This window comes from Cibotium barometz, chromosome 26, assembly GCF_041138505.1.
Source record: "Cibotium barometz isolate CiBa-2024 chromosome 26, ASM4113850v1, whole genome shotgun sequence".
In the NCBI taxonomy this organism is placed as follows: domain Eukaryota; kingdom Viridiplantae; phylum Streptophyta; class Polypodiopsida; order Cyatheales; family Cibotiaceae; genus Cibotium; species Cibotium barometz.
The window spans coordinates 46,052,780-46,075,358 of NC_141071.1; the positions used below are offsets into that span (position 1 = coordinate 46,052,780).

Sequence of the window (22,579 nt, forward strand, 5' to 3'; positions counted from 1 at the left end):
TGTCTGTTCAATTCGATGCTTACATTTGTTGAAAGATCTATGTCATCTAGCATCCATGTGTGCATATGCACATTAGTCTAGGTGACAAAACAGGCCTTAGAATATGCTATAGACATGAAGTCTGAGTTCATTTCTCTTGTCTAAATGGCCAATTACTAAAGGGGAGATAACCTAGGATAGATATAGATAGGGCTAGGTGGCATACCCTTGACATCATCACTTAGATCAAGGGAGAGCTCTTTGTGAGCCTAAAAATTGTTGTATCTACTTTGCGAATTACACAAGAAAGTGCTATGTGCTTATTTAGTGGAAAACACCTTGTGTCAAGCTCATCTCATGCTCGTCTCATTGAGAGTGTTTATTTCTTTGCTCATTGAGTGTGTTTATTGCTTTGGTTAGTGTTTAGCGTATGTGCTATTTAGGTATTAATCTTTTGGTTAAGCTTTTCTTAGTGTTCATTTAACCTTTGTGCTTATGAACTCTAAATCAACTCATAGATGAGAAGCTTAAATCTGTGTGTTTAATTTCAATAATCTTGTTGCACTCATCTTGATCCACTCAGCCCCTTGGTGTAACATGTCCCATATAACATGGGCAAATTTCCCTCCTTGTCAATCCAGCACCCCCTTGCAGCGCTTCCCAACTTCTTGTACTCATCTTGATCCACTCTCCTTGTCAATCCAGCACCCCCTTGCAGCGCTTCCCAACTTCTTGTACTCATCTTGATCCACTCAGCCCGGTATAACATGCCCCCATATAACGAGGGCAAATTTCCCTCTTCAAGCACCCACTTGCAGCTCTTCCCAATGCCAACCCCACCAATTTCAATCCCACTACTTTCATCAACTTTGTGTTGTGCATCACATATGCTGTCTCAAAGCTGCAGCATTCTTGCAAGCATGCTCTTAGCCCACAACATGGTTATTTAAATATGTTAATTAACTTAAGCATATGTATGCTTTGACGACCTCCTCTCACAATCTTATTGCAAGAAACAGATGTAAATAAAATAAATGGTTTCAATTTTATTAATCAGAAAAATGGTTTATCAATGGCCGTGCACTCATGTTAGATCTAGAAAATAATGGATACAAACGACACCTTCTGTTACATTCAATATGTTTTTACTGTTTGGAATAACGACAAATATACACACATTTAAATTGTGCTTCACCTTACTTTAACAAGCTTCATGTATGAATTTGATCAACATGGTAGGATAATAAATATACCAATGGAAAGTATAAGTTATTTCCCAAATGTAAAAAAGTCTAAAAGTCTGAAGTGCAGTCTTGACTTCATGAGAGTATACTCACAAATCTTCAAACCATCAACTCCATCATGCATAGCATAGACCACATGCTATAACATCCCCACTCACATCATCAGCACCAAAGAGTAAGGTGCATTTTCATTCATATATAAAAGACCGAACTGAGTTTCATGGTGCACTATTCATATATAAAAGACCGAACTGAGTTTCATGGTGGATAAGTTTCCACAAAAGATAAATACAGAAGCTATCACACATGTGCCACACTTTCCTGAGGTATTGACTTATGTATGGAACCAAAATAGAGCCAAGCACAAATAGTATAGAAACCAATAAGTGGCTTCTCATGGGAAGATGGTTTACCTGATTGTTTCTCACAGCAATGGCAGAACGCTTTGGAATAAAAAAGTTCCCAGCAAGGAGGTCTAGATCCTTTGCATGTACACCCTGCATAAATTTTGCCAACAAGAAAGATGTGTAGTAATGAGTGAAAGCCAGGTAAAAAAGCATTCATCATTGGGCCATGAAAAGTGGAAAAAAAAACTATGAGAGTTTTAGGCTGCTGCTTGTCATTAACAAGCTGACTACAGTCTTAAATTTAAGACTACTAATTTTTTCCCCAAAAAAAAATGATCATCCTCGAGGAGCAATTTGAGGCTGTCACCAGTTCTAAAGTGGAGGTCATGGATTCAAATCTTGGGGACACCAACTGCCCCTTCATAAAACAGTTCATCCAGCACTTCCTCACCTCATCATTGTGCAAGTAAGACTTGTCTTCATTGCATAGTTCTCTAACAGAGTGTTCTCCAATCGGCCAAGCGAAAGATTCTTTGGCATGTCCCGAGACAACTTGCCCAATGCCTTCACTTGGAAATTTCTGAAGGGTGGTACCCCCTTGTGGTACTTAGGGGTGAATGTGTGGTGAACGTGTTACTATCTCATGATAGTTTTTAAATTTTAAACAAAATTATCATGCCAATTTGAGGTTGTGCCATAGCATCCCTACACACGTCATCAACAGCCAAGCTTTAGCAAAACACTTCTAATTGAAGAAATGTCCACCTTAAACAGTTTCTCTATTTTTTTAAAGAATTTTCTTGTGCTCTTAAGACCAGGCTGCAGACTGAGGCCCCTTCAGAAGCCAGCCAAAGACGAGACAGTAGAACCAGCCCAAAGAGCAGCAGTTCGGCCCTCAAAGCAGCCAATAGCAAAAATGAACGCAAATTAGTTCACGGCTTTCTATTGCATCAGATTTCAGCAGGACTGCACAAGGTTTTTTTGCATCATTCAGAGCCATGCTCGTTAAGCTTAGTAGCCATCTTAGTTCTACACAGATCTAGGATTCTTTGTATAATTGTAACCTGTATTCAATTTTGCAATATACATTAATTAGGTGCATACAGCTTTGAGGTTGTAGTTACCATACCATGCAGGTTATGTCCTAGCCAAAGGAGCCCATTTCACAGAATTCACCAGAAGTAAGAGAACGGGAGAAGAATTATAGGCAATACAAAAACCCTCTTCCATAGAGAAAAAGGTCTGACAGATAGGAAACTCTTTAATGGAAATGATCTGTTTCACCAAACAAGAGAAGCGAATATTTCTCTTGCCCATTGACATTCTTTCAATTGCTCTCCGAAAGCATGCACACCTCCAAAGCACCATGTGCAAGCTGCACAAATCTCTAAATATCCTACAGTTTTCAATTTGCACCCCTCTCAGATGTGATTACCACCCTTCCCCACCCCCCCCCCCACCCACTCCCCACCCCGAGCCCCTTGGTGAAGACACATCTACTGACATGACCTTTATGGTGCAACCTATGGTGACGAAACCACATTTGCTGCTAAAGAAAGTGAAAACTCTCCTGCCAACTCTTCAGATATCTATGAAGAATCCTCCTGATGTGCATGTTGTTGTGCGTGGAGAGGTGCTCCCCCTGTCATTTTCATGAAATGAAATGACTCACACATGTTCAAGGGGGGTTATAAGTGGTCCACAGGACATTCATTTATCTTCAAGTAACAGATGTGCACTTTAGTACACCGGCAAAATTATTGCCCACACCGTCTACAAGTCACAATAGAGAACCCAAGTGGTTCTTAACTTTTGGGGGGACGTGCCTCAAGCACAGTTACAGGAAACGGCAAAAATGGCTACTTGGGAGGAAGCCCGTAACACATTTCAGGACAGGCATGGGGGCTGAAACGCATTTCTATTACCGAAACATTTCGGTTACCTGAAAACATTTGGCAGACACATTTCAACCACTACAGAAACATTTCAGAATGCCGTTTCCCACTACACCGTCGTGTTTCATAGTTTTCTCCTCCCACTCCACCCCCCCCCCCCCCCCCCCCAGGATTAACATGAATGTGTAAGAATTACATCAACTAATATCCATTTTATTCCCCTTTACTCTCATAAACCTTAAAATTCATTCCGGTGTCTTCCAACAAAAGGGACAGATAGGTTCGAGGAGACCGTAGCCCCTATTCGAGTATGTGTGGTCTTCCACCACTCCAGACCCTCTACGCCAGAGAATGGTGCAATGATCTTCTCTTTCCCCTTGAGCGCAGTCCCTCGAGACACTGGGATCTAGAGTCGGTGGCCGCTACCATACAAGATCAGGCAGTTGAGCTATCGCATCATCTGCAGGATCTCCGTATCACCGATGTTCTTACTCATCTATGGCCTTTCGCCAGGATGGAGCTTGGTGGATCAGCACACAGAGACCAAGGAGGGGAGATGGTGACCTCTAGCCTCGAGGTGCTGCTTTTTGGGTTCATGCATACCTCTCTCGCAGTACCTCTCCCCCCTTCTTACAGATACCTCCATTGTGATCGATGGAGCACAGAGTATGCATACTCTCGCGCTCGAGCAGAGTAGAAGTACATGGAGGGCAGGATCCACGCCCACTTAGCGCAACTCCACACCACAACAAATTGTGACTACCGCGCCCAAGACTCTTCGAGTGGAGGGCAGTTCCGGTAGTTCCACCTCACACTGAGATTGCTATGAGGATTGACTCATGTTGGCGACTGGTTGAGGCTTTCCAGTGGATCTCGAGGGGCACTCCAATCCGATACCTGCCATGTTGGCATTCATATCTCTTCCAAGCAACAACTCGCTCCGCTTCTTCTGAGTATTCGGAAGACGCTTCTATATTGGAGCTTGGCGAGGCTATCCCTATCAAGCAGAGTGGTGGTGGCGAACTAGGTACTGCTTGCCACCATGTGGTACATCACCTTGTGCCGGGCCTTTTCTCGGGCTTGCATTGGCTAGGTACAACGTTTGATTCACGTCCATGTCCCCGTCCCCATTTCCATTTCCGAGTTTCCCTCAACTATGGCTGAAGAGTCATGTTTGTCATGAGATAAATTGAGTTCTGGGAAGCACCCCCAAGCATATGTAATTGATATGGGATAAAACTCCTTTCTTGTATATTAATTTAAGTCAAGCCCCTAGCTTGCCTTTAAATGTTATAAGAGTGGTCTATTAGCACATATCATCTCCTGTTTGTGGCTCTTCTCGTGTCTACACGTGCCTTCTCATGTTCAGGAAACCCCCTATTTTTTCCCTATTTTTATTGGGCCTCTGATATGGGCTGCCCACCCTTTTATGGCCTTTTATGCCTATTCTCATCATTTTTCAGGTCGTTTACAAGTTTATGAGGGAGTCCGCCAGCTATTATGGAGAGTATATATTTTCTCCCCTTTCCCCTCACTTATCATCATTGCTTTTGGTCATTTGGAGAGCACCTTCAGCCCTCTGCCTACGAAGTCCACTCCTCGCCTCTGGACTGGTTGTATCTATCTTTTCCTTGAGGTTTAGTACATCAGCATTTTGTTGTTTTCTCTCATCTCTCACTTGGAGCTTCAGCGTTTTTGTCATTCGTCTACATCTTTCTGCTGCCCTCTGACATGGTATTAGAGCCCAGAGGCATCTAGACCTGGAATCGCTGATTGGAGGCTGATTGGTGCTGATTTTTGCCACGTTTCCACGTGAACTTGGAGGCTGCCCGCAGTGTTTCACACCTGCGTTTTCTTCTCCAGAGGGGCATTTTTTTCTCCTCTCCAATCACTTTCTATCCCATTGGTGTATGCTCCAATTCAAGGCATAAATTAACTACTTGGCATCACAAGTTCCCAATGACCATGCCTATTTGAGGTCTAAAAACTAATCCTCATCACATCTAATCAAGGTATGGATTGTTTGATTTAAATCTTGAAGGTACTACTAAATGTACTCCACAAATTGCCAATCCCTTAGGCATCACCTTCGCAAGGAATCCATCAATGTAAGTTCCTAGTGGTGAAATACTTCTACTGCAACAAGCCTGGGCATATGGGAGGCATATGCGTAGAATGGTACTTTCAAGTCATCAAAGAAGGAGTTAACATTGCTAAAGAATTGGAGCTCTTTGTGATGATTAAAGAGATCAGTGGGGAAAGGCACATCATTCTAAAGCACCCAATGGTTTGTGAATCATTAATAATGGAGCATCCAACATATGACCACTTAGAAGGACTGGTATAGCTCCCTACAACCCAATAGGGGAGTCCATCCCGATAAGAGTTAGGGGGGAATTGATGCCAAATGTCCAGCAAAAAGCAAAAGGCAAAGGTACTCTCTCTTTTGCACCGAGTAATGGTGATACCAAGTTGTCTAAATATCCGTTGTGTACTAGATATACTCTCTGTTATGTCCTTAAGGATCAAGACTCGAGAGTTCACTTTGTTCAAGCTAGTTATCCTCCCTACAAGTGCAGAGAACAGCTCTTGGGCTGTTTGGTGTCTGTGCTTTTCAGAGGGGGTACATCATGGCACTCATTCAACCTTGGGCGGTTCAAATACCCACTCTTCCGACTTTTCCTTCAAATGCAAAATTGGATGGCACAAACTACGACATCTGGAAAGTCATGGTGGAAGCAATCTTGGAGACAAATGATCTTCTGGAGTTCATCACTCACCCATTCCTTTGGCCTAACCCAAACACCGTCTAGGGTTCGGATATGAGGGATACATACCCTTACGCACGAAGTTGCTCTATGGGATCGGCTTAATGCCCGTGCTAAGTCATTCATCCTTATAAACTCTCAACCCTCACTCATTGCTCACGTCAAACGGGATACCCATGCACATGTTGCTGGAAGAAACTTTCTAACATCTACGACCCGAAGACACCTATGAAGAGAGTTTCCCTGGAGTTTCAAATGTTGAAGCTTTCACCCACTGATTCTACTTCCATGCGGGATCACATCAACAAACTGGGGTCATTGCGATCTGAGATTTATGGGTGCGGGAAGGAGGTTTCCTCTGAGGATATGGCCATCTGGCTACTTCCTCAGTTGCCCCCAAAATATGAGAGCTTCTAATCTTCACTTCTTACCTCAAGACGGACGGAAACCATTACTTGGGATGAGCTGGTGCTTATGGTCCTTGATCAGGAGAGTAGATTCAAGGATTCTTCTTCAAAGAAAGGTAACCATGCTTTCATTACAACCTGACCTGTTTCTCTGTCCCGTAGAGCAACAGAATGCTCCTCAAACTCCATCCGTAAGCCAGTCTTGCAAACCTCATGCACTGACAATAGATGAATACCAAGTGCAGCGACGTAAAGAACATGAGAAGAATGCTTCCCCCCTCTGCCATCGAGAATGATCTCCATCCTGCCCTCACTGTGAATCAGTATAGTGGAATCGTCACCAATGAAAATGCGACCTGACTGCCGTTTAAGATCCTGTAAAAACTCTCGAGAAGGAGTCATGTGCCTAGAAGCACCACCATCGAGAATCCACTCCCGAATATCCCTAGCGGTGAAACCAACTGCCTCCTCACTCCAAGAAGATGAAGCATCTATGTCCAAAATCTCCAAGTGCACAAAGGCTGGAGTCTTTGCAGCTGAAGCCGAAGAATCGGCACTCTTTGCGATACTCTACTTAGGACATTTTCACCAATAGTGACCTTTCTTGCCACAATCGTTACAGGTCCGCTCGGCCTTCAATTTATCACGGTCTGAGTCGGTCTTCTTCTCATAAGACTTCTCCGATGAAGACTTCCCTTTGCCCTAATTGTTGTTGTTCTTACGACCTTTCAACCCCTAGCCAGTCAAGACCTCAAAACCTCCGCCCTGTGGAGGGTTCCTAAAACACTCTTCTTGGTCCAAGACCATAGGCACAAGCTCCTCCCATGTGATGGTGCTAAGCCTGCCACTGGTGCAGCCTGAAGAACCTCCTGCTGAAGAGCCTGCAACTTGTTGATGTGCTCCCGCATCATCGAAGACTTTGCAGGATTCATCACCCGCATCTGCACTTCCAAGGAGATCCGCTTCATGGGTGATACCCTGTTATACAAAGAAGCCAAATGCTGCCAAATCCCTCTGGCCAGCGTCATATGTTTTACATGATTAATCACCTGTGGTGTGCAATTAAGGAAGATGAAAGAATGCACACGGGCATTGACACGATCCCACAACTAAGCCTCAACCTCCCATTCTTTTCGAGTAGAAGGTAAAAGCTCCCCGTCCTCCAACTCCGGCTGTGGAACACCAACCACAATGAGATCAGCAAAGTCATAAGACTCCAAGACAGACTCCATCATTACCTTCCATATGTGCCGTAGTTGTTCCTGTCCAACTGTCGATCCATCGGGGGTGGGGAGAGTAGGGATCTTCACGTGCTTCTCAGCCATCTCAAGCAAGTTTGCCATCTCAATGGTTCACAAGCTCTTGTGAAGGGACGGTGGGTGGGGAAAAAAATGAAGAGGCTGCAAATAGTATGTAAGGTGGCTGTCCAACGGTGATGGCCGCCTTCTATCTGATCTCCAAGTCCCGAATAGCCCAAGCAATCTCCAATCAGCACCACAAATCAGCAAACCCTCAAGCTCCCACTGCCTCCAAGCTTCAAGCCACCTGGGGCTCTGATACCATGTCAAAATTCACGCGAAAATGAAAGACAACTGCTGTGGAGAGAAAAACGTAGAAATAGAGAGAGAGAGAGAGAGAGAGAGAGAGAGAGAGAGAGAGAGAGAGAAGTTGTATAAACTCTGCTCTATACACAAGATCCGATACACAAGATACAAGAGGTGTGGGAGCTAGGCCCTCTATATATATGGCCCTGGGCTGCTAGTCGCCAACCCAAAACAGGCCAACAACAACCCCAACTACTCACGACCAAGAAAATCACCACTCGGCCAGATAAACACAGTCGACCAACACTGAGTGAAGTCGGGTAGCAACACATCCAGTCGGCCAACAGCAGATAGAGTGGGCCAACACATGACAGCCCCCCACGACCCAAACAAAAAGAGGGAAAATACATGGAAAAATAGGGGAAAATGGAGATACACCTAACTAGGCGGCACATCCCCCAATGTACAAACAGGAGATGACTGCTAACAAGGTTTTCGGCTCATTTGAGAGATGCAAAAGATCTTCATGCATTGTCGGTGGTATCTCCACCTTCTAGGTACATTCTTGCTCCCAGAGTTCCATCCAAAGTGGAGGGTGTGGCACGAGAAGTTAGCCCTAGACCTGGGCACCGTCGCCATCGTAGACATGACGAGGAGGATGATGTTTTAGAGCGTCGAGATGCTCGTCATAGCAAGAAGGCCAAAGAGTTCAAGTTAAGGGACAAGGACATCAAATTCGAGAGGCTAGAGCTATAATGGAAAGTTGAATACCACCAAGGCACTTGCTTCCATAAGGCAATTTGAAATAGCCTTTTGCACTGAGGAATTTACCGAGAAATCTATGCTTATGCATGTGGGTATGCATCTTAAAGAGACTGCAAGTGATTGGTGGATGGCAAAGCTTTTGGTTAGGACAGCTGCTCGTACATGTAGTGCTTTCAAAGAGCAATTCTATGACCAGTTCCTTCCTCCTCACTTCGAGAAGGATGTACGAAAGGGATGGGATTGGCTAACACAGGATGAAGGCGAATCCGTTTCCTCTTATGTCTCAAAGTTCTGGCGGATTCTTCTCAAAGTCACACCGTTCATGACGATTAGTGCGGACGAGAAGAAAAGAAAGTTTGAGTCAAGGCTGCAAAGAATCATTCAGAAGAGCCTTGCAGTGTATCCGCACAACACTCTACAGGAGCTCATATACTCAGCCACTATTTCCGAGGAGTTACATGGTATCATCTACCCGCTTTTCCGGAGGAGCAACTTTTCTCACCAGAAGTTGATTCTCCTTACTTTGGACCACACAGTGGATGGGACTTCTTACTCATTGGAGAGCCCCGTTCAAGGTCTTACTTTGGGAGACGATCAGCCCATCTACGTCTACTCACCCTCTACACCTTTGCCATCATGATCTTCCTCTCGGGACTTATCACATTTCACTTCTAGAGGGGTATACATTCCTTTTGCCAGTGTGTCAGTGTGAACCCTGGTAACCATTGTCATCTCATCTTCTCTCATGGTCCACTTTTGGCCTGAGAGGAGGTGTGTGTAAACGGTATTTTAACCAGCCCTAAAGGGGGTTTATTTTGGGAGTCTTGTGCTGCTGGCCGACAGCCCATCTCTGGGCCGACCAGCAGCCCTACCCATATATATATGCATTGTTTCCTATTCAGCACTTACCACATCATAAAACAACACCGCCATCTGCTGCAGCCAGCCTAGACCTCATCGTTTATCTACAACACACACCAACATCAACCTGTTTGCTGCCGGCACTACCTCTGCAACATCAGCCGCATCGTTCATCATCAACACATCATATCCAACATCACATCACTAGATCTCCTGCCTGCCGGCTTACCTCTGCAGCAGCCTGGGTCTTCATCCTATCAACATTTTTCTACTACAACATATCTTGGGACAGCAGCCCACTCTCTGCTCCATCACATCAGCGTTTTTCTCTTGCAGATCACCTCCGGTGTCATGTGCATGGTCAATGCCATGGACAATCTTCAGACGCTGATCCAAAAAAGGCAGCCAGATAAAGACTTTGAAGAACCAGAAGTGGAGCAAGGAGTGCTGTTTCGTGGTATTGGAGCATGGCAAGGAAAGATGCGCTGTCGGCTGAAGCTGAACCATGGAAAAGGGATAGTCGGCTGCTTACAGAAGGTGGGCGGCTGGCCAACCAGAGGCAGCTGGCCAAACAGAGGACAGCGTTGAAATTTATGGATAAAGGGGGGCAAGACTGCTGGCCGACCAGCAGTCGGCCAGTTCCCCAAAGCATGCCAAAGGCCTATAAATAGGCCAAGATGCTCATAGTCTAGCATTCAACCCTCTAGGGGTTTGGGTCACTAGGAGTCCCATAGGGGACAGAATTTTGGGTGTTATCACCTTTTCTTCAAGGCAGCCTAGGGCTGTGTGTAAGAGTACCTTTTTGTACTATAGCAATATACTGAATTTCCAGCATCTCTCTCTCTCTCTACTCTCTCTCTCTATATCTGCGTTTTTGCATTAGCATATTGCCAAGAGTGTTTAGGGCTGAAAGAAGACTCCCAGAGCTTCCGAATGTTACATTGGTATCAGAGCATCAGGCTCAGCAAAGCTAGACACTGAAATCAGTCCCATATGATGGTGTACAGGTCCAAGGTACAGGAAAGTACACGGATACGAAGCCCAAGGCAAGGAACACAGATCGGGAAGAGCTCCCAGGAGGTTTGTTGGTGGAGTTCCACAAAACCAAAGGGGATGGCAGTCCTATGAACCAGATAGGTTCTCAGGCAACGGTCCCAAGGGAGGTTTATCCTCCAAGGGTGATGTGAGAGTGCCAGACTCATTTCTCAAGAATGAAGACCAAGACAATGTTCAGAGTCAGGGCATGAAAGGATTGTGGACTAGATGGAACAGATGCATAGATCTTAGTCTGAGACAGAGTGGTTTGAAGAACATGCCGGGCGTTCAAAGAAAAGGGGTTGCCAGGAATGGATGGATGACAGAGGGACTTCGGGAAAAGGATTGGGATGATGACAGTCATCCAAGAGTAGGTTGGATTCCCGTCATCAAGTTTAGCAGAGGGGAGTGTCATGCGCATGGTCAATGCCATGGACAATCTTCAGACGCCGATCTAGAAAAGGCAGCCAGATAAAGACTTTGAAGAACCAAAAGTGGAGCAAGGAGTGCTGTTTGGTGGTATTGGACGTTGAAATTTGTGGATAAAGGGGGGCAAGACTGTTGGCCGACCAGCAGACAGCTAGTTCCCCAAAGCATGCCAAAGGCCTATAAATAGGCCAAGATGCTCATAGTTCTAGCATTCAACCCTCTAGGGGTTTGGGTCACTAGGAGTCCCATAGGGGACAGAATTTTGGGTGTTATCACCTTTTCTTCAAGGCAGCCTAGGGCTGTGTGTAAGAGTACCTTTTTGTACTATAGCAATATACTAAATTTCCGGCCTATCTCTCTCTCTCTACTCTCTCTCTCTATATCTGCGTTTTTGCATCAGCATGTTGCCAAGAGTGTTTAGGGCTGAAAGAAGACTCCCAGAGCTTCCGCGTGTTACATCCGAGAAGCAACCCACTCTCTGCTCTTCATCCTCCATCGACATCGGGACAATAGCCCTCTCAACTCATCTTCATCAACATCAAGACAGCAGCCCTCTCTGCTCATCTTCACATCATCGGGACAGCAGCCCTCTCTGCTCATCATCTTCACCCCTTAGAACAGCAGCCCTCTCTGCTCATCATCTTCACCCCTCAGAACAGCAGCCCTCTCTGCTCTTCACCATCCCTCGGGTATTGCAGCACCCTTGTCACCAGAGTATGCATCCCTCAAGTACCGCAGCACCCTTGTCACCAGAGCCTCCACCACTTCACCTTCCGCTGCCCACTACAGATATCTACCACCTCGGAGTGCCTCTGCATCCACCAACACGAGCCTTCGACACCGACCATCTCACGGAGTGCCTTTGCTTCACATCAACGCGAGCCTTCGTCACCGACCATGCTTCAACTCCGACCTCGTCTATGCTTATGTGCCGATCTACTACTCAAAGTCACCTCACATCAGAGGGCCTCTTGTACATGATTTCATTCACCATCATACATTACACTCATTCACCCATTTCATGCTGTGTTGATTTGCTCTAATCTCTCATACATGTGGGCCTTTCGTCCTTTTGCCCTCACAATGACACTGTATTTCACACAACTAAAAGGATTTCTTCCATCTTGGATGGAGGTGTTTCCAGCACCTTGGTTTCGCCAAGGCTTTTGCTTCACAATGTGATGCTTGAAGGCATCTACGGCTTCCATTTTGTTGTTGATGATGCACAACCCCAGTCGCTTTGGGGCAAGCATGCCCTACCAAAGAGGTTCTGGGCACCCATGGCAATACCGCCACCGCCCCTCACTTGTAGACCCACATGGTCTCCACACCTTAGTGAATCAAAAAATTCGGCCAATCGCATTGGTGCCCCAAGTGCAACTTTCCCTACTTGGAATACCTGCACGTAATACTTAGATTCACCTTTCAAATGTGCAAAAAGACTTTGAGAGAAAAACTCATGGAGAAGGAAAGTTTCTTTTTTTGGGCCACAAGTTTGTTTCTTTGATCACACATCTTATAATGTGAGAGGGGAGAGAAAGGAAAGAGGAGTGGGGGGGGGAGGTTGGTGGTGGGTGCAAGGGCCTTTTTCCAAGAGCACGTGCATAGAAACTTGGACAAAACTTGGCTGATTTCTCCCTAATGTTTTCTTTATCCTTCCCATACACGAGCACAATTGAGGAGTATACGAACTAACCACTAAATTTAGGGTACAGTGATGATGCTAATTTGTATTTGAGTAGGAAGAAATATGAAGCATTGTTTGATAAGAATAAATCATTAATGGTTGGTTGTTCTTCATAGGTTGAAGTTGAAACCAAGGTGATGTCAAGTCCTCGAGTCGTAGATTCAACTTTGGATGGGGGAGAAATGCGTGATCCGTTTCTTCCTGATTATTTAGTTTTTGGCGATCAACAAGCTACCTTGAGTTCTCATGCCATGGATTTGATAGAGATGAAGAATGTTAACTATCAAAGTGCAAATTCTCTCAACTTTCTAAAGGAACTACTATATGGTTTACCTTCAATGAGAGGTGTAGACCATAAGATTCAGCTTATACCTATAGCACAGCCAATGTTTAGGCAATTCTTCGTGAGATTATGTCTGAATATTCAAACAAGTTTAGGCACAGCCAGTGTTTAGGCCAACTCTTTCATGTGATAATGTCCAAGTATTCGGATGTGTTTCTGAAGGAACTAGTGTAAAAATATGTGAATCTCATGTGTTGCATAGGAACTGGGTCATACAGGCACTTTATTAAGTTGTCCTTTATTAATGCTAGTCGTGATGCTTCATGTAGGTCGTGGTGCTTCATCTCTATATAAAGGCCCCTCTCCCCCCTCGTTGTATGCATCCATTGTCTAGCGCATATTGCTAACACCTATCTTCTAGCGAGTTGTCATGTGCACAGTGTGTATCTACCGTGTGCTACACGCACGCAAGACTAGTTTCGAGGCTTGGGGAAGCTTGGAACTAGACAGGCTGATTGACGAGCTGAGTTAGGGATATACTAACGGGCGGGCACCCAAGTATGGACGGGCGGGCGCCCAAGTGTGGACGCCCGATGACCGGTCAAGAGCCTATAAAAGGGTGGCCAAGGTTAGTTATTGGGATATAGAGAGTCTCGCGAGTTTGTGAGAGCTCTATGGTCTTGGAGCCTGGATTTAGTGCAGACGTGCACCTGCTTTACGCAACCGAGGCCGGCAACAGTCTCGAGGCCCGCGAGGGCAGCTTCGTGGCGGTATGGGACGTCGCGAGGAGGAGATTGGTCGGTACGTCATCCTAGTTAGCTCAGCTCGTGGCTCGGTGGGAACAGCCAAGACTGTGGGCTCGCCCACGGCTGTCATGGTTGGGAGGTGAGTCAGGCTTGCACCCCCTTGTTGTTTGTTTGTTCGTTTGTTTGCAGGTTTCGAGTCTCGAACCAAGATCGATCACGAGGAGATCCGTGGGGATTTGACAGTGGTATCAGAGCATAAGGACACCAAGGTATCCATACCCTCTCTACTTTCTCGGGTATGGATACCTTGGCTTCAGCTTTAGGCCCCAATATTACTCCGGAACCGGTCGGGGGCGAGCGAAAGCAGCGCACCAAGGAGATCGTGGACACGTGGCTACATAAGTGGCAAGTTCACTTTCAGTTTCATCCATATGATGATGGAAAGAAGATCCAGTTAGCAGCAGGTTTCTTGTCCGGCAAAGCTTTGCTTTGGTGGAAGGAACTCAACCCTAAGCCAACGACTTGGGCACAATTCAAAGACATCTTCAAGAAAGAATTCCTCAAGAAAGAGGATGATTATGATGTTGTTGCCCGGTTTTCAGCTTTGACCATGACCTCGCAGCACCTCACTTATGAGGTCTACCTCCAGAAGTTTCGTGACTTGCAGATGAAAGCTACAAAGATGGATCCCACTACTCTTTTGGGGTTTTTCGTAGCTGGCTTATCAGACTCATACTGATTACAGGTTAAAAATAACAAATGTAAAACATTGGACGAGGCCATTCATTCAGCTCGTATCTATGATGATACAATGGTCTCTTCCAAGTCGAAACTCGTTACCGAGCAGGGGAACAAGCATAAAAGAAAGTTCTCCGCACCTATGGCTAACACGACAGAAGGAAAGTCTTCGGACCAACCTTCGAAGAGTTCCAGTTCGACACCAGCAAAGAAGAAAGGACTCCTTAGGGCTTTAAAGCTCAAGAAGAAAGGACGTCGTTTTATCTGCGAAGAAAAAGGACACATGCGTAACGAGTGCCCGAAGCAAAAAGATACCAAGTCAAACACAGGACCCAAGCCAAAGGCAGCTAACCAGTTGTCTTTAACAGGTACGTCAATTACTGTACTTTCTCACCCTAGTACTTGTTCTGATTGTCTGTTCAATTCTAAAGTATTTAGCTTGCATGATCTTCTCCGAGTTTATGGAGAAGTGAATGGCCATAAAATTCACATTCTTTTAGACCCTGGCAGTTCGCATAACTTTGTTAACTACACACGTGCAGAAATTGAGTCTTGATACGACACTCAGCGACCATACCTATGAGGTACGTCTACCTGCGGGAAGGCAAGTTTGGGATCGCAAGGTGGAGATGCTTCCAATCCAGATTCAGGACTACAAAGATACTCTGGAATGCTATGTAATGCATCTGGAAAATGTAGACTTATTATTAGGGATTGAGTGGTTTAAGACTCTTGAAGTCCAGATAGATTGGTCTAGTCATATTTTTTCTTTTCAGCATAAGGACACCAAGTATAGTATTTTAGGTGATTGTATTCATCCCTCTCAGGGACCTCTTGTAAATACAATTGATTTTGGAAATATAATGGATTCTTCTTTGTATACCGCTTTCCATTGTGTATTGATTCCACTTTCTTCTTTTCTCATCCCTTCCATGGATGTGAATGAATTAAGTGTGTTTGAAAGCAAAGAATTACAGAAGATACTTTATAAGTTTCAAGACATATTTCCTAAGGAACTGCCATCGGGTTTACCACCTGAACGGGCAGTAGATCATCGTATTGACTTGATCCCTGGTGCTCATCCTGTCAGTATTCCACCTTACGGGATGAGCCAAGCCGAGAAAGATGAGTTGGCTAAACAACTTGAAGATTATTTGAGGATGGGCCAAATCCGTCCAAGTAAATCACCTTGGGGTGCACCTGTGTTGCTTAGGAGAAAGAAGGACAATACCTGGAGAATGTGTATAGATTACAAGAGATTGAACAAGCTGACCATTAAGAACTGTTATCCTCTCCGTAGATTAGATGACCTGATTGACCGGTTAGCAGGAACGAAATATTTCACGAAGATAGATTTACGCACTGGCTATCACCAGATACGTATTCATGAAAGGCATGTCGAAAGAACCGCCTTTCGAACTAGGTATGGCCATTACGAGTTTCTCGTATTACCTTTTGGGTTAACCAATGCTCCAGCCACTTTCCAGCAAATGATGAACGCTAAAAATCTTTTTCGTGAACATTTGGGGAAATTTGTGGTGGTGTTCCTGGATGATATTTTGATATATAGTCATACTCTTGAGGATCATGTCAGACACCTCATGATTGTCTTATCGATTTTACGACAGAATCGACTATATGCTAAGATAAGTAAATGTGAGTTCTTTATGACCGAAATCATTTACTTGGGACACAAGATCACTAGAGATGGATTGAGCATTGACTATGACCGAGTTCAGAAGATTCTAGACTGGCCTATACCACGAACAGTGAAACAACTTCGTTCTTTTCTCGGTTTTGTTGTTTTTCTTCGAAAATCTGTACGGGAGTACTCTCAGCTCACACTACCGATGACCGACTTATTGAAAGGTCGTGGACGTAAGTCCAATCAGCCTATCACTTGGAATAACGATTTGGATATGGCCTTCAAACTTTTAAAAGATAAAGTCAAGAAAGCCCCTATCTTAGCATTACCTGATCCTAGTCGGCCTTATGTTTTTGAAACTGATGCCAGTGACTATGCTATCGGGGCTGCTTTATTTCAAGATGGTAGACCGGTTGCTTTTGAAAGTAAAAAGCTAGACGACACTCAATCTCGTTGGCCAACCCTTGAGAAGGAGCTTTATGCTGTGATTCATGCTCTCAAGGTTTGGAGACATTATTTATATGGCTCCAAGTTTGTGGTATTGACTGATCATCAGTCAATCAAGTATGTGTGTGATGCGGATCATTTGAGAGGTAAGAAAGCTCGTTGGATAGAGTTAATGCAAGATTTTGATTTTGAGATCCGTTATCGGAAAGGGTCCATGAATAGTATTCCAGATGCACTTAGTCGGATTAGAGAGGTGAATACTTTGTCGTTCACCGAGATTTCTACTGACTTATTTTAGTCAATTGAGAGGGCTTTGCAGGACTGATAGTTATTTTGGTCCATCTTGGCAGAAGATCCAAGACGGGAGCTCATTGATTGACCAAGACTCAATGACTGAGCAGTCTACTATTCAGGCTGCAGGAGGCCAGTGGATGATTCGGAATGGTTTACTATTCTGTAATGACAAAATTTGTGTACCTCAGATCCCGGACATTAGATCCAAGATTCTTAAGGAGTGTCACGACGCCACTTCTGCTGGACACCCTAGGGTACACAGGACACTATCATTAGTGAAACACACTTTTTATTGGCCAAAGATGAAAGGGTATGTAGAAGATTATGTTCTTAAGTGTCAGATTTGTCAGGCAAATAAAGATGAACGCTTTAGACAGGCTAGGTTGTTGCATCCTTTGCAAATCCCAGGTAATAAATGGGAAAGTATTTCCATGGATTTTATTACCGGATTGACAAGAACACATCAAGGCCACGATTCTATTTGGGTTGTGGTAGATCGCTTAACAAAAATGGCTAGATTTTTACCGACCCGGAAGACTATTACAGCTACGCAATTAGCACGGCAGTTTATCGAGCAATTGTTTAGACTGTACGGGTTACCGCAGGACATAGTCAGTGATAGGGACTCTAAGTTTACGAGTGATTTTTGAAAACTTGTTTTTGAGAAGTTGGAAACAACTTTGAATTTGAGTTCCTCAGATCATCCTCAATCTGATGGCCAGACTGAAAGAGTGAATCAGATTTTGGAGGATATGCTTCGAGCATATGTATCCAAAAGACAGAGTTCATGGGAGGATTATCTTCCTATGTGTAATATGCGGAAGCTTCGGAGAAGGATCGGTAATTCAAAACTCAGAAATCAGCACTCTTTTCGCGACGGAATTAACGCACAAACTGAAAGACGATGTGTAGAAAAATAGAGAGAGAAGGGGGAGATGGAGAGGACACAGTATTGGGTCCCAATTACCCTCTGTAGGGCCCCCACCACGGATGGTGCATTTGCTTTATTAGAATGATGTAAATCTGAAAACAAATACAGAAACTTGACCTTTTCTTGGCTGGAAAACCTGCCCTTGACCTTCAGTCCTTCACCCCTTTGCGTTAGCAACCTCTTGGCTGTCCTGGCCCTTGTTTGCTTGATGCACTTGGTGAATTATGAGATGACTTCAATGATTATTGGCTGGAGTATTTATACTCCCTCTATCATCCAGTCGGCCAGCTTCATGAAGCTCCACGACTGGGTCTTATTCAATAAAATGCTTTCACACTATAATAAATGCTGGCCATTCTGCGCATGCTTTCTGGGATAGCTCCTGGCTGCTGGGCATTCTGCGCAGAGGTGTGGGACTGGCCCCTACACCTGGCCGACCTGCTGGGTAGGGGTATTAGCCCTGTCGACTGCGTGTCCAGCAGTATGAAAGCTGGCCGACAGCCCTTCCAGCCCATGCCATGGCTGGTGGGCACAGCTTGGGCCCTCCTGGCCCCTTGGGGGTGGTTCTACACCTCCCCCATGCCCACACTAAGAGTGCAACTGCAAATCTTCGCACTGGGGTAGCCCTATGGGCTGGCCCCATCTCTACATGCAAACCTACATGCCTACAGAGGTCTGGCATCCAGTTGCAAACCAGATACACAGAACATCTGACATCATTCCAGAGGGAGACTCACAGCGCGGACTGGCACTGCTTCATGTGCACGACAGTGCACACCTGACCTTGGACTCATATGCAGGACAATGCACACCTGACCTCAGACGACTGAGATGGATCCCTGGCTGACTCGTCCCGGACTGGGCTCACATGGGACCACTTCACCATCCCAGGTCCTGCACCTTCTGTACAGAAATGTCTACGTGGCATCCAAGTGCGGGATGCACGTGACATCCCCTTCTGCTTAACTTGACGGAAGCTGCATAGCCTCCAAATAAGCCGTCAATAATGCCGGATAGTCTTCGAAAAATTCTTTGTGGAGCCATACCGCTTCATGAGTTCCTCGGTCCTGAAACTTCGTGAGAAACTGTCGTAGTCTTCGGCCTGAGCCATGCTTGAAACGGTGCAGAAGGATCTGTTCTGGAACCATTACTTCTACTTCATCAATAATGTCTGGTTCCGCTTCGTCTTTGACCTCTGAAGGGGGTGGACCTGCATATGGCTTTAACCAACTGACATGAAATACATCGTGCATAGTCCAACTCGGAGGTAGCTTTAACTGCATAGACACCTCATTAATCTTTTTCCGGATGGGAAATGGTCCGAAGCTCCTGAAAGACAACTTTGGGCATCGCTTGCCCACCTGCTTCAATCTTTGCTTCATAATCCGAAGATACACCCAATCCCCTTCCGAAAACTTCATGTCCCTTCGGTCTTTATTGGCCTGTCGAGTGTAGGCCTCTTACGCTTTAGCCAATCTGTTTTTAACGGACTCTAGGATCTCCTGGTAAAACTCCGTCACTCTGTTCGCCTCCGGTACTGAAGACGAAGTCCAGGTTAACAACGACTGGAAAGGCCTTCCAAACGCTGCCTCATATGGAGTCCTGCCAATAGCTGAAGAAAAAGAGTCATTCAAAACAGCTTGAACTAAAGGCAAAAACGATTCCCACTTACCTTGCTAATCGTGGACATAACACTTCAGCACATCAAAGGCCAACTGGTTGTAGATCTCTGTCTGGCCATCTGTCTGTGGGTGGAATGCACTGGAAAAATTCAACTTAGTACCAAAATTATCAAACAATGCCCTCCAAAAATGACTGGTAAACTTGGCATCTCGATCTGACACTATGGTCCTAGAAATCCCGCCAATCGGGTACCAATGCCGAATAAATAGCTGGGCAACATCCTCGGCGGTCACATTGGCCCTGCAAGGAATAAGCATAACAAATTTGCTGAACCTATCAACAATAGTTAAACATTGTGTATTACGCTTACTCGGACTGGGAGGCAGATTTGTGACAAAGTCCATTGAAATGTCCTGGAAAGGACCCTCGAGAATTGGCAAAGGCTGTAACAACCCTATCTTCTTTCCACGAGGAGCTTTCACCTTTTGACAAATGTCACAGCGTTGTACATATGTAAACACATCACGCCTCATCTTTGGCCAATAGTATTGCCGTTCTAATTTCTCCAGAGTCGAATTCATGCCCCTATGACCACCTGTAATGGCGTCATGGGCATCATGGAGAAGAGCTGCCCGGAATGATTTCATGACACATAGTCGACCTTTGTAGAAAAGCCAACCATCGCGTATCAGAAAATGGCATGGTCCTGTGGCATCCAATGCCTGTTCCCACTGTGTACCGAATTCCTCGGAATCCGCGTACGTGTGCTTCATGTCTTCTAGTCCTGTACCAACAAGGTCAAGTCTAGTGGTCTGAATCGCAGATACTTGTCCCTTCCTGCTCAAAGCATCGGCCACTGGATTGGCCTTTCCTGGAAGGTACTCAATCATACCACCGAACTGCTGGAAAATCTGACTCCAGCGGTGTTGTCGATCACTCCACTGTGCACTTGGCATCGTCTGAATCCAGCGCAATGCCTTATGGTCAGTGCGAACCTCGAAGTCACGGCCATACAGGAAATGTTTCCAATGTTTCAAGGCCTGTATAACTGCTAGGAGTTCACGATCATAGACTGAGTAGTTCTTTTCGGCGGGCAATAACTTACGAGACATGTAAGCTACTGGATGACCATTCTGTTGCAATACACCTCCAATTGCGATGTTACTCGCATCGGTGATCACCTGAAATGGTTCGTCCCACGAGGCAAGGGCTAAACAAGGCGCTTCTGACAAAGCCACCTTGAGGTTCTCGAATGCCTCCAACGCTCGTGGAGTCATTCGAATCTTTTGCCTTCTTGTTTTCACTCCCTTTAGCAGATCGGTGAGGTCTGCCGAGAGATCAGAAAACTTGTCAATGTGGGTGGAATATGCCTGGCATATACCCACAAATGATCTAATGTCATAAGCGGTCTGAGGTACTTCCCAGTTAACAATCTCGGCCACTTTAGCCGGATCAAGTCGAATGCCTTCAGCACTAATTATATATCCCAAGTAATGTACCTGGAACAGATAAAATTCTGACTTCTTTTCATTGACATAGAGCTCGTTGCTTTCCAGCAACTTAAGGACTTTCTCCACATCAATGTCATGCTGCTCAACTGTAGCTGAAAATATGAGTATGTCGTCCAGAAATATAAACACACACACTCCAATCAACTCCCGAAAAATACGCATCATCATGCGGTTAAATGTAGCTGGGGCGTTTGTCAATCCAAATGGCATAACCACAAATTCATAGTGGGCCCGTTCTGTACGGAAAGCTGTCTTGGGGATGTCCCCCTCAACAATCCGTACCTGGTGGTACCCACTCTTTAAATCTAGTTTGGAGAACACCTTAGCTCCATTCAGCCTCTCGAGGATATAGTCAATTCGAGGCATCGGGAATCTACTCTTGATAGTCAGCTTGTTGAGTGCACGATAATCGACACACAACCAAGAAGACCCATCTTTCTTCTTGACAAACAAGATCGGTGCTGCAAATGGCGACACGCTGGGGCGGATGAAGCCAACTTGCAACAATTCTTGGAGTTGGCGGTCCAACTCCAATTCCATTGCCTTAGAAAGGCGATACGGAAACTTGCTCGGGGGTTCCGAGCCTCGGAGGAGGTCAATCTTGTGATCCTCCGGTCTGGACGGGGGAAGCTGGGAAGGGAGACTGTCCCGAAGAAAAATCTTCTGGAACTTTTCATGGAGAACCGAGTACTTCTCGGAAGCACTGGCCACCGTCTGGGCTGTCTGGATGTAAATCATCGCACACTGTGCGCCTTTCTTGACTGCTCGCTTAGCCTGCAAGTGGCTTATGAGCAGAAAGTTTGGAATACCTGGCTCACACTTAATGGTCACCGGGGTGTTTACACATTCCGATCGATCTGGAATGTGTGCTTGTCCCACTTGACATCAGGAAGAAACTTGTGAAACCACTGGATACCCAAAATTATGTCTGCTCCTACAAGAGGGGCAACCATAAAGTCACGCACAAACTCTATGCCCTGAATCACTAACTTAGCACCTAGAGCTTCATACTTGACGCTCGTTGTCATACCTGTGCTAAAACCCTCAACTTGTTTGTCCACCGGAGTCAGCTCGAAACGGGCACGCCTAGCGGCCTCTTCCGTGATCACATCCTCCGTGCTGCCGCTGTCAAACAAGACAACGACTCTCTGGCCACCTATGTAGCCAAAGGACTTGAGCAATTCGTTGCGCTCATACTCCTGGTCATGGGCGCCCTTCTGCTTATCTTCGAGCTCCCGGCTAATAATTGCTCCAACTGAAGCACCGGGGGTTGAAAAACTAGGGGTAGCCGCTGGGGTCTGTGTGGGAGCTGTGCTCACCACGGAAGCTATGGAGGCAGCGACGGCCTTTGGAGGCTTCTTCGGACAATCCCGAGAAGTATGTCCTTTTGTGTGACAAAA

At 45.6% G+C, this 22,579-nt stretch overlaps 1 protein-coding gene across 2 annotated transcripts in view; it reads right to left on the minus strand.

The window, feature by feature from the left end:
* Positions 1 to 22,579, minus strand: part of LOC147624016 (magnesium transporter MRS2-2-like) — a 95,659-nt gene that overhangs the window by 60,383 nt on the left and 12,697 nt on the right. For both annotated transcript variants that reach the window (XM_086820701.1, XM_086820700.1), the window contains exon 2: positions 1,637 to 1,720. In XM_086820701.1, coding sequence (XP_086676827.1) covers positions 1,637 to 1,720 — 84 coding nt within the window. The remainder of the gene's footprint in view (positions 1 to 1,636; positions 1,721 to 22,579) is intronic.